Source organism: Pagrus major, chromosome 10, assembly GCF_040436345.1.
Source record: "Pagrus major chromosome 10, Pma_NU_1.0".
Lineage (NCBI taxonomy): Eukaryota > Metazoa > Chordata > Actinopteri > Spariformes > Sparidae > Pagrus > Pagrus major.
The window spans coordinates 15,048,342-15,067,725 of record NC_133224.1 but is presented as its reverse complement, the minus strand read 5'-3'; the positions used below and the strand labels follow the sequence as shown (position 1 = coordinate 15,067,725).

Genomic DNA, 19,384 nt, shown 5'->3' with positions numbered 1-19,384 from the left:
TTTATTAGACAGTAAACAATCACAATTGCATCAAGTCTCGACAGTTACTAAATTTGGAGAGGTTCTATCTGTATATTGCGGTGGATCCATGTCATGTTATGTGATGTGATGAACACTTCAGCCTGCAGAGTTATTCACCAAACAGCCTTGAGTCCACAGTATGAACAGAAGCAGTGATATACAGTATGTTGTGTGATTCTTCTTTAGCACTGATATATTCATCTGTACTGTAGAGCAGCAGGACTCTGTCAGGCTGTTGTTTTCTTGGTGTTGTGATGAATATTTAATTAAGTAAGTCTGTTCTGGAAAGCTACAAACCTGCCTACACATCTCCATTCACTGTACTGCCCACTGATAACCTGCACCAGGGTGTGTAGACATCCTCATATGTCTTAAACTGAGTGCCTAAGACATGGAGAATCGGTTCAATCCAGCCTTTACATATTCATTTAAAAACTGATTTGATTAAATTATATGATGATATTGTGTTATAATTTTACAATATTCTTTCAAATTTGTGATTTTAAGCAATTTTCTAAAGTATCTAAATGAATCACAGTTATAATTCATTAGATAAACTCCCTTACTGATTTCTTTATAAATCATTTACATACATCATTTTGATTACTTGGACCTATAGGGCCACATCACATCAGATTAGTCTCAGTGAAATTACTCTGAGCTCACATTTCCAACTATTTCTTGTGTGAGAGAGTAATTTGTGAGTAATTTGTTTTGTGTGTTTCCAAAAGACATTTCCTTCAGGGAAGAAACATGGTTCACACAATGTGGATGCACTGCAGACGTGACAAGCTACGTGAGATCTATTTCATCCATCGTTGAATTCTGGAATGTGTCACCTGAAAATTTTAATGCAACACATACGTGCACTGCAGTCTGATCGTTGCGGCGTCCAGCCATTATTGCATGAAACAAAGAAAGAGAAAGCTGACCCCTTTTGCTTGGTCTAAAGTGCATGAAGGGCACGTCCAACTACCTTTTGCCAGTTAAACTGCAGAAAGTCTGGCATAAAGGAGCTGTATTTAGAATCTGAATTAGTAATGGGTGTGTGGGCATAACATAATTTAAACCAGTGTCATCTCCCATTCCCCTTAAGAGCCAGGTGCGCTAGGACCTGGCACAATGCTATCAAACAGTGGCACTCGTCTTTGCTGAGGGGCAGGGATGTGGTCCTCGACTGCTGGACCCTCGGCTCTGTCCCATCAACAACTCTGTTTATAGTGAAGCACAAGTCTCAATCCGTGGATCAGACTGGACGGGTCATAAAAATGATCATTCTGATCAGTAGCGGGTGGGATGCAGATGGGTCTGCTAATCTGTCTTTAATGAGGAAAATATTAATGACATTACCTGCAACGATCCTCCAGCAGCAGAAACCATATGTGTACCTCTCCCTTAACATGCGCATTTGCACTCGAGAAACAGCAGATAAGCTTCATTGATTATTTAAAACTCCAGACTCGCCGTCAGGATCATCAGTATTTCATGTTAATTAATGTTCTGTGTTCTTCTGCACATCACACACACAGTTCATACAGTAAAATAGTTTGGTGTGAAGCAGATTTCCTCCTGATAAATCCTGAGATCCTGTCTGAAAAAAAATCTTCTATTCTAATCTACTATTTTCCTTCCTGTCAAGTTTACAACTACAGCTTTTGATTTTGCTCATTAAATGTGCCACGTAATGTGTTACCAATCATCAGAGTGTTTTTAATAGGAACAGGAAAACAACAGGAAAAATACTGTGGGCTTGACTTTAGACCAGCTTTTCATTGGTCAATTTGTCCAACAGCTGACTGGTCTGAGATGTTTCAGAGATCCTTTATTAAAGAGAAGTGGGTTCACTCGTAGAGGAAAAACTGAACTGAACTAAACTGATGACATTGCCAAAGATTCTTGTTTAATGTACTTGAGAAGATGGTTTACTCTAGACAGGTTTAAGACACTAAACTTTGTGACAAACTGAATTTCTATCTCTTGTTGTTTATTGTTAAATCAAGGAAGGCTGGTAATTTTTTTATTGAACTCTGGAGTCTTTATTTTTGGTGATTATTATCTGAACTAGTCTAAACCTAACTTGCAAATAGCACCAGGATAAAGTCATACTGCTGTTGTAAATACCCCTACCTTTTTAAAGAACATTGTGAAAATGTAGATGACAGTTCTAACAATAGGATAGCCCTGGATAGAAAAAAATGAATTGAGAATCAAATCATGGACTTCGATTAAACAACTAAGTCAAATCGATTCGTGCTACCGGGCTGCTCGCCCTTCAGGCTCCTGGCCTGTCTGCTCTTTTAAGCAAAGAGACACTCCAGCAGTGAAGAGCTGCTCTGGAGGACAAGTATAACCCAAGAAGAGCAGCAGTCAGCCAGTCAGGAGGGACGGCAACAGCCGAAGAGTTCAGGAGGGAAACTACAGGAAGCAATCCCCTGTGTTAGCCCCTGCGCTAAGCACCGAAGGAGAAGCCCGTCACAGTTGTTGTGGTCTGCATCATCACACAGCAAAGGCCATGTATAGAATGGGCAGGGGATTGTTTAAAACATTGATAATGCTTGGAGTTGCAGTTTGATGTCTGATTGATTGATTGATTGATTGATTGATTGATTGATTGATTGATTGATCACATAGTTTGCTTCCCCGTAATCAATGAGAGAGCATGTTTCAATGTCAGGAAAAAAGATAACCTAAATTTTGATAAGCACCACCGTCAGGCAAATTTCCACTTGTACGAAAGCAATACAGTATGCAAATCTAAATGGCAGATAGCCGTCAAACTCTTTGATTGATTCACCACTCTAAGAGGATTTAGCCTTTTGGATGAATCTGAATAAAGAAGGTTTGATTCCATCTTAGGGCGAGAGATGTGTGTTGTATTACACATATAAAAAGTAATCTATAATTATGATATGGGCTCTCTGCCTGTCTCAACTAATCTTTGGTCTACCTTGATGACACTTCCAGACTTCCTACTTCCTACTGTTCCCTCATCTGATTTCTCCCTCTCTCATTCAGTCTGTTCTCAATCACTCTCGTTTACTGTAATCACATTACTCCCCCCCCCCCCCCCCCCCCTCTCTCTCTCTCTGTAGAGCAGCGGGGAAGCAGAGCAGACCCTACCCTCCTTGATTGGAGAGGAAACCACGACCACTGCTCCAGCCATCATGCAGACCTCCATCCTTCTCCTCCTTTCCCCAATCCTCCTCCTGTCTATCTTCATCCCCACCTGCTCATCCCAGAGTGAGGCAGACCTCATCGTTCAGACACGTGCTGGTCGAGTTCGTGGCATCCGCCTACCAGTGCCTGACCGCAGCTACGTCACTGCTTTTCTTGGCATTCCCTTCGCTGAGCCGCCTGTAGGAAAGCGGCGTTTCCGTCGTGCTGAGCCCAAGCATCAGTGGACAGGGGTGCATGACGCCAAGTCCTACCCCAACGCCTGCTACCAGTTTGTGGACACATCATTCCCAGGCTTCCAGGGCAGCGAGATGTGGAACCCCAACAGAGACATGAGTGAAGACTGCCTGTACCTCAATGTGTGGGTGCCCTCCTCACCCAGACCACACAATCTCACTGTCATGGTGTGGATCTACGGCGGAGGTACTTGGTCACGACTTCTGAATGATTCAAAATATAAATAGGTTAGACATGACTCATTCTTCCAGTGAGGACATTGGGTCAGCAGTGCATAGCAAAAAACAGAAACAAAGCCTCTTTTAAGAGCATTAATAGTATCCAGCTAATATTGACAATAGGTATTGAGAAATGCAAAAAACAAGACTCTCATAATCTCTAATAATTTGTAAGTTCATTTAGTAGACATGTATGAACAGGGCTGCAACCTTTTGTTCAAAATTCACGTTCACTATTGTTTGAAGGTGAGACGTATATGATCTATAATCATCTGTTTAAATCCACATTTTACAGTGTGTAAGTACACCAGAATGTGCCTTGTACTTCAGCAAGGGGTATAAAAGATTTAAAGTTAAAAGGGTAACTCCATCAATGGTACACATTGAAGTGTGTTTACAGGTCTACTACTGCATATGCAAAAAAGGAGCATAAAGCCTTTTGTGGCTGCGTGTAATCTTATAAATTGCCTCTACTGATGTGACTCAGTGGCTTATTGGCATTAGGTAATGTAGGCAACTTTTTATTAAGCCTCTGTGCTGATGATAGTCATAGCGTGAGGCATTATATTTTCGGGTTGTCTGTCTGTCTTTCTGTTTGTCCCATTCTTGGGAATGTAATATCTCAGGTATGCCTTGAAGGGATTTCTTCAAATTTGGCATAAATGTCTACTTGGACCCAAGCACCCAAGGATGAATAGATCAGCCAGTGATTAGAATTTGGTAGTCAAAGGTCAAGGTCACTGTGATCTCACAAAACACATTTGTTGGTCATAAATCAAGAATGAATTATATTGTATATTATTATATATTATATTCAAAAGGTTGAAGGTCAACTTCACTGTGACATAATGTTCCTCAAACAATTTTTTGGCTATTATTCAACATCATAGCTCACGAACAGCAACTTGACTGGTGCATGGAGGTGTACAACAGCAAGACTAATTCTAGTTTGAAAGCTGTTGGGTTATATGATTTACCATGGAGGAGAGAGTTTCTGTTCCTAGGCTTACTGGCTTAGGTCAGTTTTGAGGCTGATGTTGTAACAGTATTTCCAGGAAGTTTCATTTTATTTTAGGGTTAATGCAACAAAGTCTTTGATTCAGTCCATATAAAAACACATTTAGATACCTCTGTCAATTAGAAATGTACTGGATGGTGGATTCTAATGTTGGTCTCCTCCTGGTGTTTCAGACAGCAAAGTTTCTCTCTGTTGTGATACAATGGGTTAATACTTCACTGTGATACTTAACATGTCCAGGGTTCTACAGTGGTTCTTCTTCTTTGGACGTGTATGATGGCCGTTACCTAGCTCACAGTGAGACGGTCATTGTGGTTTCCATGAACTATCGGATTGGTGCCTTCGGCTTCCTCGCTTTGCATGGTTCCTCTGAGGCTCCTGGCAACGTGGGTCTGCTGGACCAGAGGATGGCGCTGCAGTGGGTTCAAGACAACATCCATTTTTTTGGTGGAAACCCCAAACAGGTTAGTTTCTCTCTCTCTTTTTTTTTACGCAAAAACACAAGTGTGAGCTAATTTTGATCCTGATCTCTCTATTTGCCCTCTGTTTACATCTCAAACAGGTGACTATCTTTGGTGAAAGTGCTGGTGGTGCTTCGGTCGGTTTCCACCTCTTGTCTCCAGACAGCCGGCCTACCTTCACCAGGGCCATCCTTCAGAGTGGAGTCCCCAACTGTCCCTGGGCCTCGGTCAGCCCCGCTGAGGCCCGCAGACGGGCCACATTGCTGGGCAAACTGGTTGGCTGCAACGGAGGCAATGACACCGAGCTGGTTGACTGTCTGCGCAGTAAAACTCCGCAGGAGCTCATCGACCAGGAGTGGCAGGTAATACAGACTAAATTAATAATCAGCCTGTGAAGTTCCATTCATTCTCCTTTTTAGGCCATAACACAGGCAGTTTCAGAAGGGAATGCAGTTGCTCACTTTCACAAATAATTTGCTGACATCGTTTTCAGTTTCCCCATTATAAGATGCATAAATATTATATTATTTTTAACCATGTAGACCCTGAGAGATGGTAGTTTGACCCATGTTGCTTTAGTTTGGCTAGTTATTGGTTGTCAAAATAAAATTGTGATTTTGTTAGTTGTTTTGTGAAGCTATCCATTAGAAAAAAATAAAAACACATCATTGAGACACTAGGTGACATATTCCTTTATTACCATCAACACTGACTCAAATAAACGACCAGAGTACATAATGTAGAATAATCTACTGATGGAAATAGTCCCCAACAAATTCACTATTTCCTCCTGTTTGAGGAAATTGAGATATAGTGTCACAGAAATGGTAGGGAAGTCAAAAAATATTAAGAGACAGACTAACACACTGTTGGTTTGCGTCCTTCCCTGAGAACTGTTGACAATAAGACAAGTATAGAATAACACCAAACTATTCCTTTAAATTCTAAATTACTGGGATTACTTGGACTTGGATTCAACTTCAAGAATACTTGTTTGTGTCTGTTTTTGACTAATCCAGCAAGATACATACCTGACAAATAAAGCATTTTCATCACTTTTAAAGATCGTATGAACATCAAATATTGTCATAAATTAGTCCTGATCATTGATTTACAATATTGCCCACAATATTCTAATATTACAAAATATTAAAGGGATAGATGCCTTAGTATTAACAGTTTATTGTCTCAGGGAATTAGATTGTCATATTGCCCACCCCAAACAAGAAACCTGAAGAAATCTAATTTGACAGTTCTTTATTTATTTCTGTTGACTTCTAAATCACATTTATTGCAGTGTTGAAAATTCAATAAGTTCAGTCTTTATATGCTGGAGACTTTCAGATGTCAATTTACATTTAACATTTAACCCATTTTATTCAACATTTAATTTCCCATTTTCGGTCATGTGACATTTGGTTTGTTGTGTGTTTGCATGCCTTAACTATTTCACAGTCACTCAGATTATCCCACTGGTACATGAACCTGTCATCCTGTTCTGATCAGGTCCTGCCGTGGTCAGCCCTCTTCCGCTTTTCATTTGTGCCTGTTGTGGATGGCGAGGTTCTGCCCGACACTCCCGAGGCCATGCTCAACTCCGGCAACTTTAAAGAAACTCAGATTCTGCTTGGGGTCAACCAGGATGAAGGCTCCTACTTCCTATTGTATGGCGCACCAGGCTTCAGCAAGGACAACGAGAGCCTCATCTCCAGAGAGGACTTCTTGGAAGGTGAAGCTCAGCCCAACTCAGCTGAAAAGAATGGATAGAGACACAAAGAATACTGCAAAATTCTGTTGAAGAAAAGGCTCTGCTCTAATTTGAGGTCAGGTTGAAGTAGAATTTGTGGTGCGCTCTACGAAAGTAAATCAAAGTTACACAAAGCTCATGAAAAAATGAGCATAGATTGATCCTGCGGTCACAGCAACCAGCACAGTGTTTTCGAGTTAATTATCCATAAAATAATTATGTGTTCACTACTTCCGTGTTCAATTATATGGTAAAATTTGTCTTATAAAAATTACATTTGTGTGTGCGTACCTTGGTAATTGATTTGGTGAGATTTAAATAGATGTGCCTTGGGTTACATGAAACAGTCACACACCACTACACCAGAAGTAAAGCAATAATTTATAAACCGCAGAGACTGACAGTTCTCTATGGTCATTCTGTTATGACATATCATTCAGGTGTTCGTTGACTCTGTATGACTTATAAGAGAGAACTGTAAATCGACAATCAATTTAAACCAAAACAATTACCGCCATGATTAACATCACAAATTTAAAACATCTGAAAATGTACCTTAAAACTTTAAACATCACTCTTTCAGGTGTCAAGCTGAGTGTACCACATGCTAATGATATTGGCCTGGAGGCGGTGGTGCTACAGTATACTGACTGGATGGATGAGAATAACGGGTTAAAGAACCGTGACGCCATGGATGACATTGTGGGTGACCACAACGTCATCTGCCCACTGGCTCACTTTGCTCGCTCCTACGCCCAGCACAACACCCTCAAGGCTAACATGGGTGGAGCCAGCTCCGGGGTGATAAACAGTGGAGGAAACCCACCAGGTAACATATGTGTATGCTCCATTTCATTCAGTTGTCACCAGTAGAGGAGTGTGGTTTTACTCTACAACTTTATGAGTGGAGAAATTGTAAAACCTGAAAGCTACTCTTAGGACAGAACTTTGTGCTGTCCTCTAGATAAGCTCGTGTATCAGCTCAGCTTATGTCAGCCTCTTCATGGCCTCATCAAAATCAAAATTTGTGAAAAATATTCATTTTTTTTCTATTCTTAAAGTAATTTACCATGACCTCTAAATATTTGTAATTTTAAATTAACTTCTACAACACCACTACAATATGACTGTATTTGAAAATACATGTACAGAGAAGCATATTAGTTAGCAGTTAGTAGGTAAACAAGACTAGCTCAAATCCCAGTATATGGCTGGAATATGTACACTGATCAGCCACAACATTAAAATCACTGACAGGTGATGTGAATGACATTGATCATCTTGTTACAATGCGAAGTTCTGCTGGGAAACCTTGGGTCCTTGCATTCCTACTGACACACACCACCCATCCAAACACCATTGTGGACCAAGGAACACCCACTCATAGAGTGGTGTAGTTTGTAGTCCTAAAACCTGGAAATTGATGAGCATTTTTGCATATCTGGTTCCCTCGTCTGAAAGTCTAAGAGCTTTTTAATTTGGTTTTCAGTCAAATACCTGAAATAAGGTCCTTGGTTACCACAGGGTTAAGATATTTACATGTTTTGTTTTAAGACATAAAATACATTACTATATGTCCCACAATGCATTTATAAATCACTAGCGTATCTTAAAAATGGCGGTTGCTAACAAGTGTCTAAATGAGACTACAGAGGTTGTCTGGGACATAAACGTCACCACACCGAACACAGAGACTCATCTACTCACTAGTCCGTCTTTACAGGTTGTGGTGATGTTTAAATCATGTGACCGCTATGTCGTCTGTTTATAGCCTAACATTAGCTTTTTTAATTCTAGTAATTTAACTTACGCTTCAAAAATCTCAAAAGTGGTGTTCATCTGTGAAGATTATCTTGATGAACAAAACCTCTTAAGTATTAAACTTATGCGCCATAGACCTTATTTTCAGCAAAAGTCCAAAATTCAGTTAAAAAATTCCAAAGGTTTTTGTCAAGGGAACCAGGGCAATGCTAACTTCCAGGTTAGCCCACGAAAAACGTCATTGTTACACCACAGCCACAGCACTTCCCGATGGCAGTGCCCCCCCAGCAGGACAGTGTCCAAATTGCCCGAATCGCAACCCAATCTAGAATTTGTTGGATGTGCTAGAACTACTCTGATTCCATGAAAGCCCAACCCCCCAAAATACAGGATCCAAAGGATCCACAACAAATGTCCTGGTGCAAGACACTGCAGGACACCTCCAGAGGTCTTATGACCATGCCTTGACAGGTTAGAGCTGTTATGGCTGTGCAAGGGGAAGCTGCACATTAGTGTTGTAGTCAACCAACCGAGACCAAGACATTACCGAGACCAGAGAGTACCGAGACCGAGACAAGGCCAAGACATTTGGAGGTCGAGACCGAGACAAGACCAAGACTTTTAGAGGTCGAGACCGAGACAAGACCAAGACCATATATATCAAAGGAAAATCATAACAAAACATCAAATGTGAGTTTTCTTTTTTTTTAGCTGGGGGAAATATTTACACTACCAATGATTTTTAAGTTATCAGCGGTGGTCTTGACCGGTCTCAAATGTTCAAATAACTGTCAGAATTCAAAATTTCACCATCGTGGCCTTTACCGTGTCAACTCTTCCTTGGTATTCACCATTGAGGGTGAAGAGTTTCTTCCTCTTGAAAGTATGATTTTTCCCAGTGATACACCGTGAACGCTGTGTTATCACTGTGTTTACCAATAAACAAGTGGAATATTCCGCTTTCGGACATCCCGTGAAAGCACCTTTGTGTCTAGCATCCAGAAACACACTGTAAAACTATTCTCTTTAGGTGCCTTTATTTTTTATGACTGCATTTAATAATAATGCTTCTTGTTCAGCATTTCTGATTAGCTGCTGTTTGTGATACCTAATTAAATTTTAAATGTCAAATTTCTAATGTTGCATTTGGTTAACACTCAAATATAATTTGTATTCACAGTAACACTTTTTTGCTTCCTGAGAAACTAATGATAATGATATTCTAACTGTCCAGTTAAAGGTACAGTGTGTAATATGTAGTGGCATCTAGCAGAACAGACTTGGGAGAAATGGAATATAAAATTATTAGTATGTTTTATTTAGTTTATAATCACCCAAAAATAAGAGTTGTTGTGAATTCATTACCTTACAATGAGCCATTTATATCTAAACAGGGAGCCAGTCTCTGTCCATAGAGGTCGTCATGTTGCACCTCCATGTTTCTACAGTAGCCCAGAATGGACAAACCTGTTGCTAGTGAGGGCCTTTGACGTTTCGCATGGGCGCTGGAAATGACCTGGTTGGAAGACGAAGAAGAAGAAGAGCGAGTGGCTGCTGTTTCCTGCTAAACAATCTGTATTGTGAGAAGTTTGAAATCACAATCTGATAAAGTATGGATGATCATACTAGTTTGTACAAGAAAAATGACAGGATCGCGAATCATTCTCGAAGAAACGAAAACTCCAAGACGCTAGAGATCGGGACAAGTGAGGGCATTAACAATAATAAACATTGGAGCTGCCTTTCCCAGATGGAAATCTCTGAGGATAGAGAAATGTTTACAGATGTGTACTGCTTTCTGCTGGACAGGTCAGAGTAACGTTAAAGATTACAACACACCGTAATATATATTTCCCTCCACTGCTAATGGTATAAAACCTACATAGTGTACAATGTTTAATAGCAGTACATTAGTTTCACTGAAAAGAAATGCCGGCACGTATAACGTTAAATATTAGCACACACTGTCTGTGCCTCTCAGAGAGCTGGTGGTAATGTTACGTAAGCAAGATTTATTTAGATGTATTCCTTGTCTGTTGCAGCGAGAGAACACATGGAGCGATAACTAACTAAGACATTTAGGGCTGGGAGTGTGCCAAAGACAGTCAAAGTAATGGCTTAGTGTGACAGATAAACTGACAAGTCAGCACATCACCGAGTTAATACATTCTGTGAATGATTTTTTTTTTTTTTTTAGTTATAACCTATAGTTTTATAGACTAAATAACTACATACATCTTTACCTCATCACTTGAATTAGTAGAAATACTCGACGCTGTTGTGAACGAGACCGTATTTAGAGAATTAGTTTCTTGTCCATGAGGGCCACCGTAGCTTTTGGAGCTTCGCCAACCTCTCCGGAAAGGGAGGGTTGAGCGAGTGAGTGTTGCAATCTAGAACCGCACAACTAGATGCCGCTAAATACTCCATATATTACACACTGTACCTTTAAATCAAATCTGTTATTTGGCATTCAGTGACATGCTTTTTAAGGCTTTCACAGAATAATAATAATGTAATAAGAATATAAATAATTAAAAAATAAATATACACAAATAATGACAAAAATATCAACATTCAGGGAAGACAATTAGCCTATATTTTATTTGATGGGGGACGGTAAGGAACTAAGATAATGGATAGGGGGTCGCTGGGCCAAAAAGGGTTGAGAACCACTGCCTTAGAATGAGCAGGTCCTCTTCCATGAAATCTGCCATGTTTCACTGTCCTGTTTCTACAGCAGCCCAGAACTGACGTACCAAGCACTAGCTTGAGAGAGGGCCCTTTCTCACATTTTTAGCAACCACCATAGGGAAGGCTGAGGCGAGTGGATATTCAGTTGGTTGTAGTATGTAAGTTCATCACTAGATGCCACAAAATCCTACATACTGGTCCCCTAATCTTTAATCCTTCAACAACTGAATGTGAAAGCACACTTTATGCATACATCATTCTTCATCAATGTACATGAACTGAACAGATGTAATATTAAGAATTTAAAAAATTAAAATCAATGAAAACCACTGTATATTATTGAAATATATCACATGGGTCTCAGTGTTGGCAGATACTCAATATCAAGGACTGGGTTGAGAACTGAGGTCCAAAAAAAAACGTACTTAAAAAAACTTTTCTCATTACTGTTTTCATTTCCCCCTAGATTTCTGACAGCCTTTAGCAATTTTACAATATTAAACACTCAACACAAGATCAAATTTTGGTTTTAAATTTACTCAGGCACTTAAGAAAAAGGTCAAAGGAAAAATAAATGATCAAGAAATGACTCATGCCTGTAGAGACAGTGATTTATCCACCAAACAAAAACTTTACCAGCATCGGCAGAAAATGGTGATGTCAGACTTTTGCAGTGTGTAAAAAATAACCACATGTCCTTTTCTCCTGCTCCTTCTCGAGGAGGTGTCTACCTGTACCTATTCGACCACAGAGCGTCCAACCTGGCCTGGCCAGAGTGGATGGGTGTGATCCATGGCTACGAGATTGAATTTGTCTTCGGATTGCCATTGGAAAAGAGACTCAACTACACCCTAGAGGAGGAGAAGCTGAGCCGACGCATGATGAAATATTGGGCCAACTTTGCACGAACTGGGTGAGGCATAACAGAATGGAAAGAATGAATCTGCTATATACATATTAACTATAATGAGCAGCAGAGAGAGTTGTGTACACAAGAGAGGACACACCATCCTGATTAGGTTGCCTGGCTACAGAATAGAAGGTGGTCAGTTACAGATCAGACCAGATGTTACACAGTCTGCTTCCAACAAAGTAAACAATTCCCACTGCTCATCTGAGTTGTGGAAGCTTCGCCAAGTCATATAGTCCAGAAGATTTTATCCTCAATTAAATCATCCTGTTACTTCTGGGGACTCCCATGGCATTCCCAGGTGTGATGGGAAGGCCACAGCATTGGTTGGTTGGTCAGTCCACCACTTTGGTCCATAATCAAATAGCTCAAAATATATTGAATGGATGTCTATGACATTTGACACAGATGTCTGTGGTGGCCTGATGATGAATTCGAATGAATTTGTTGATCCCCCCAGACATTCATGGTCCCTAAAGGATGAAGCCCGCTGACCTTTGTGATTCTCTGACTTCACCTTGAGTGCCACCATTAGGTTGACAGTTGGGGATCTTACTGAAGTATCTCTGTACATATTTAATATAGAAATTGTAACTATTGTATGAATTACCACAGCATTTTTTGAAGGTATCCATGGTGGCCTGACAATGTATTGTACTTAACTTTGGTGATCCCTTTAGCATGTTTAAATAATCATTGTGGACATGTTAGCATGCTCACATTAGCATTTAGCTAGACTGTGCCCAATCTCACCAAGCCACTAGCACGACTGTAACACTTGGTCTTGTTTTGGGTCCAATTAGAGGCCCCTAAATACTTAACAGGTAGATATTAAAGAGGCGGAAGAGTGAACCTATGAAGGGAAAACATCACCATTTAATAGGTCATCTGCTGAGCCCAGTCTGACAGATCCTGACATTATCTCATCTTTTGTGATCAAATGTTCAGGTCAGATACAAGTCAAGTCAATTTTATTTATCTAGCCCTAAATCACAACGAAGGTTATCCCATGACACTTACACTTGACACATGAAATATGACACAAAAACTCTTTACATACATTTAAAGAGACAGGAGCTAAACCAGAGCATTTCAGATGGAGGGGGAATATGGTGCTGCAGCACTGGACAATAGTAACCCAAAATAAAACTATGAACCTGGAAATTAGCATAATATCTCCTTTAACTGTGTCATACTGAACACAAGACATTTTTTTTTTTTTTAAGACAAGACTTTATAGATCCCTCACCCAGGAAATTCACTCGTTACAGCAGCTTACAGGTTGTTTGAAAGATGAGAAAATTGAAACAAGATAAAAGGCAAACATAGAATACACAATAGAATAATAGAAACAAATTCAATACTACTGTTAATAAAAAAAAAAGAATATATACACTCTATTCACTTTCCATGTACAAATATGACCAAGGTGGACAATTACACAGGATAATTGCACTCGGAATTGTAATACACACATAATGTGTAGTGAGAAAAAGTATATAGGAAAAATGAAGGCCACCACGGTGTCATGCAGGGGGTGATAGGTTGTCCATGACTGATGTAAGCTTGGCTAACACTTTCCTCTCACCCACCTCCTCTGTTGAGTCCAGAGGACGGTCCAGGACAGAGCTAGCTTGTTAAGTCTTTTTCTTCTCTTTCAGTACTTCCAGCTCCCCAGTAGACCACTGTGTAGATGCCACCACAGTATCATAAAATATTCTTAAAGTAATAATCTTGAAGATTTTCATGTAAATAAATATCTGCACTATCAACTTGGAGGAATAATTTATGCTTTAAATGTAATTATAACAGTTGTAGTGTCCTTTTCTTCCATGTCAAAGAGTCAATCACCTATTTTTAGCGGGTTCACCTGTATTTGAAAAATAACCCTCATATTTTTGGTGTAAAAATTGTCCTTTCCTACCCAGACAATCACATGTTCCTTTTATAGGTTTGCTCTGTGCCATGCCATGCTTGTACATTTGTTGTAAAAACCTGACTGATTGTTCAGGTTAGCGATGCTGGTGGCAAAATTATACCATAAGTGAGTAGACTAAGTGTTAGCACTGACATTGCTTGGCTATACGGCTAATTCTTGCTGAATTTGACAACCTCTGTTTTTAGCTGAGTGGACTTAAATAACTGGCGACTGAGTGTAGTTTAAAAGTTTAAAATCATTATTTTATTCCATTTTATCTATTTTCAATTGTATTATCCCTCCTTTTTATAACTGTGTCTCTTTTACCTGGCCCTCATTCTCCCTCCTTTCAGAAATCCCAATGTGAACCATGACGGGCTGGTTGACAGCAAGAAGCGCTGGCCTGTGTTCACTATCAGTGAGCAGAAACATGTTGGACTCAACACTGAAACACTAAAGATCCACAAAGGTCTGAGGAACCAGATGTGTGCTTTCTGGAACCGCTTCCTGCCACGCCTCCTCAACATCACTGGTAAACACGGCTTCTTAATACTGCTACTTCTCAACACATGACATCTGAGAGGTGTACTACAAAGCAAGATTAATGACTTAGCATGGAATATTAAGCCTAAAGCCTTAGTTTTAAATGTCACAAAGGTGGCTCTGTTTTACCTGGCTAGATCACCATGGTAACTTATGCTGCACACTTGTTTGCTCTGGTTTTGTTCAGAGTTTCAGCTTTGAAATTGGTTAAAAAGGTGCCTTTTACTAATTAAACAGTTTGGAAATAGTGTCACTTTATAAACAATAGTCATGAGCCAATAGTCATATCCTCTGCTGAGGGAGTACATTATTTATGCAACAACTAAAGGTCAGAAAAAACACACTATACTGAGTTTTTGCTGCAAATGTTGATGCTGAGAGTTAAAAAATCCAATAATGATCAGCTAATATTAATTTCCAATATATACACATACTGTGACATAAATAATTGCGAGAACACCTGGTTGTCACATGATCAAAGAGATGATGGGCTCTTTACCACTAACACCACCTTTTGTTGAAAATCCAAATTTTCTGTCTAATTGTTATACTTGATATATTAGATTTTAGGCTATTAGTCTCATGTTGTGCAATGAAGGGTCAACCTGTCAGCCAGAGAAGTGGAATATGTTCAGTCTTTACTAAGAATTCCATCAATTTTAACAATTGTGACACAAACTGTATTCAAAGAATATCACAGTTGTATGAAGTCTAATTATTTGAGGTAAGGACACTTAAGCCTTGCGCCTGATTAGACAGTCTGAAGGCAAAAGGTTAAAGTATCTCTCTGGAGTTTTATTTAAAATGTTTGTATTTTTCACTTCACTTCTGAGAATATTTTACGTAAGACACAGGTTTCTGTGTCTGCGGGGGTAGCTAGCTAGCCAGCCAGCTAACTGCCCCCGCCTTTGATTCTAACTTATTTCATCTCAATACTTTGTACTTAAAAATTTAAGTGTGAAATGCAAGCAACAGCCTTCACCATGTCTCTTTACCTTTTATCTCTAGTTTGCCTTAGAATAGTACTGTAAAATATTAGGCTACATTGAGTGGCAGAAACAATGTTGATTTAAATTTATGATAAACGATTTTCATAAAATGGTCGCTGGCACATGGATGTATGGAGACAGTAATGTGATTGATTAAGTTATACAAAGATGACATATTGCTTCAGTGTACATCAGCATGAATGGTCTGCTGGTAACACCATACTCAAAGGTATAGTCATTTATTTTGGGGAAAAACTGTTGATATTTGAATTTGAGGCCAAACAAACGCACCCATCCTATGAATGCTCATTCAGAAACTCTGTCCCCAAATTCATGGCCGGTTCTGTGAAACATAGGCTGTGTCTCAATTCAGGGGCTGCATTCTTCGAAGGGCGCATTTGAAAGCAAATTACGTCACAACCCCGCGCGAAGGCTGTCCCAATTCGAAGGCTCCTCCAAATGCACCCCACAAATGCGGCCTTCTTTTCCCTCTTTTTGGAGGATGCACCGCTACTATCCTTCGCGGCCTCCCATTTCCCAAGATTCTTTGCGCACCCGAAAAAGAAGAAAGACAGAAAGAAAATGGCGACATCAAGTGGTGTAGATCGTCACTTTCACGGGCCTGGACGGCAGAAATCGTGATGTAAGGGTAATGGCGGGAACATCTGGTGACGCAACCAGGAAATGCTCCGAAGGCTGAACCATCCCATTTAACAACGGTGGACGCGGCTTTCGAAGGTACCTCCGAAGGACTCACCTTCGAAAGGCTGGGTCCTTCGAAAGATGCAGCCCCTGAATTGAGACACAGCTATAGCCACACTAAAACTACCCACCAGTCAGGCAGAAACACAGCAACCTCTGCATCTGTCTGCAGCCCTTTAACTCTCAGAGGTCTCTCCACCTTTTAAAAGCCTTCGCCCTGGCCTTATCATAGTCCTTATTTTTCAATTTTTGTTCTGCCGACCTTGACCTCTCTCTCTGTCTTCATTAAACCCGTGTCATATGTAAAATATTCTCAGAAGTGAAGTGAAAAATACAAACATTTTAAATAAAACTCCAGAGAGATACTTTAACCTTTTGCCTTCAGACTGTCTAATCAGGTGCAAGGCATAAGTGTCCTTACCTCAAATAATTAGACTCAATTTCATACAACTGTGATATTCTTTGAATACAGTTTGTGTCACAGTTGTTAAAATTGATGGAATTCTTGCAAAATAACAATAACAACAAATAGCATTCTGTTGTAAGTGTTTTTTTATTGTCAATGTGTGTAAAGACTGGGTGGAGGGAAGTGGATATGGCATCCTATGTGGATCAGTTGGTGTTGGATGCATACTGGTGAGGGTCCAGGCTGGCAGAGAACTTCAACAAATTCCTGGAAGCACTCTCTGAGAGAGTGAGATGTTAAAAATGTCAGTAATAACATCATCTGGCTAATTGGCACATGTTTATAGTCTACAGTCAGATATGGGAACAGGACCAGCACTGTTATACATATATGTTACATTTGTAAGATTAATTAGTAAATATCACAAACCACATCTACCCATTAGGATGATTAGTACAGGGAATTTTAGGTGCAAAGTACACATCTTTCTATTGCTATACATCACGTAACAGTGGTAGACTACAGATGATTTTTAAGAGAATGTACATTATTTGTAGTATCAGAGGTAGTATCAGAGGCGCAGCACTGGCGAACCGAACCTGTGTGAATGGATAAGCCGGCGGCGCGGAGCGGGGGCGTGTCGATCTGACAGTCTGATAACTATACAGATCCTTCACTCAACAAAATAAAGAGAAATGTCCCACAAAACAACGTTACAGGACCAAACAACAGTAACGTAGTAACAGGTAGTGTCTTTGGCAACTTATATGAGGAAAAAAATACCGCAGTTATACATGGAGAAGTGTCTGTCCTCCTGTCTGTCATCCTGTCTGTCCTACCGACTCTTCATCACATTTCTGCCCGAAAAACTGCGTCTGTCCCCGGCAAAAAACTTTAACTCACCAAGTGTGTTTGTCTTGGATCTCAATCACAAAACATTATAACAGCATCCATATGATTATAAACAGTCAGCGGGTACATGTTTAGATTAACAGGAGGATACCGGGGGAAACACGTTGAAAAAAACACTCAGACGTCATCATCATGACGTGTACCGTCACGCCTCTTTTGGATCCGCAGCGCTGGCTTTCTGTATGAATTACACACTGGTGCAGCTGAACCTCCGCTGCGGCGATAATGCAGCGTCTCTGTGTGAAAAGGGCTAGTATCTCCATGTCTCCTCTAGTATGTGTGCCTTTATTTCAGTAGCTCATCACAGGTGTAAGCAACCTTAGTCTCCAGGTAACCTGTACCCCATGAGTTAAAGTTAACAAAAGTGTTAAACACCACTTTTGGAACAGGTTGCTTACTGCTTGGTCCCAAGAAGTAGGATGAAGGATAAGCTGAAATACTTCAGGGATGACTTTTATGACAGTTATCAGTATTTGTCCATCACAGTCACAGTAAAACATTGCTCTTTGCTGTCCTCTGCAATCTTTTGCATTTATGTCCTCTCAGCGCCCTGGCTCTTTTTACTTAAACCCTCTAGAGGTTGGCAACATATCAACACAATGGAGAACCTGTGATCATGACACATTAGTTCAACTCCAACACGCTATAAAAGCTCAACTGTTAACCACTCTTTCTGCTGTGTTTCTGTGTTTCTTCTTTCAGACAACATAGATGAGGCAGAGCGTCAGTGGAAGGTTGAGTTCCACCGCTGGTCCTCCTACATGATGCACTGGAAGAGCCAGTTTGACCACTACAGCAAGCAGGAGCGCTGCACTGACCTCTGAGAGCCTCGGCAGAGAAATGAGAGAATGATGGGAAGAAAGGGGGAAGCAGAGAGAAGAAGCGCGGCCATTTTCCTCCATAGCCCCTCAGTGAAGTCTAACTTCATACAAGTTTTTTTGTTTTCTGGTTCATTACACACACAAACACAGGCACTGTTAATCTTTATTACTATTATTTATACTATTTATTTATGTGTTGTTTATTTTATTTATGTGTGTCTCTGTGGAAATGTAGGGCTATGGTGGGAACTTGTCCTCAAAATAGTGTAATATTGGAAATGTCAAAGATGTGTCAATACCTCGGGTGTGTGTGTGTGTTTGTTTGTGTGTGTGTGTGTGTGTGTGTGTGTGTGTGTGTGTGTGTGTGTGTGTGTGTGTGTGTGTGTGTGTGTGTGTGTGTGTGTGTGGCTTTAAACCCCCTTGTTTAAGTCAAATCTCAACAGACCCATAACACTGCACCACTACCACTGCTGGTTAACTGTAGAGTCTCTTGTCTTTATGTTGATCTCTTACACTCCTCTTTTGTTTTCTGAGGATTCCATCTTTACAATATATCAGGGTTTTGTTTTTTGGACTCAACAGCATTGTTTATTTCTATCTCACCTTTCTGTCAATGCCTTTTACTCTTGTTCTTGTTCAATACTACTGTTATGCCCACTATCTGCATTACCTGTCTTGTTCTGCTTCACTTGGCCTTGTGTATTTCTCATGTGGTAAAGCCATAAGCTGGGTTACACTGAAGTGTTGTAGACTTTATGCTAGTTTGATGTGAATGTAGGTTTGTAAGATAGATCTTTCCATTTGTACTGTAATTGGTGCATGACATTCAGCCTAAATGATTGGTGCCTAATT

At 40.1% G+C, this 19,384-nt stretch overlaps 1 protein-coding gene across 2 annotated transcripts; it reads left to right on the top strand.

Moving 5' to 3' along the window:
• The first annotated feature begins 3,185 nt into the window (after positions 1-3,185).
• ache (acetylcholinesterase (Yt blood group)) lies at positions 3,186-18,535 on the top strand. 2 transcript variants are annotated; one of them, XM_073475357.1, is made up of 8 exons: positions 3,186-3,618; positions 4,909-5,132; positions 5,231-5,491; positions 6,636-6,858; positions 7,460-7,669; positions 12,055-12,244; positions 14,513-14,691; positions 18,414-18,535. In XM_073475357.1, the coding sequence occupies exons 1-8, from the start codon at positions 3,186-3,188 to the stop codon at positions 18,533-18,535; spliced, it is 1,842 nt and encodes a 613-aa protein (XP_073331458.1). The 2 variants fall into 2 exon arrangements, with proteins under 2 accessions (XP_073331458.1, XP_073331456.1); XM_073475355.1 differs by having other exon boundaries at positions 7,460-7,705; positions 12,052-12,244.
• The last annotated feature ends 849 nt before the right edge of the window (positions 18,536-19,384 follow it).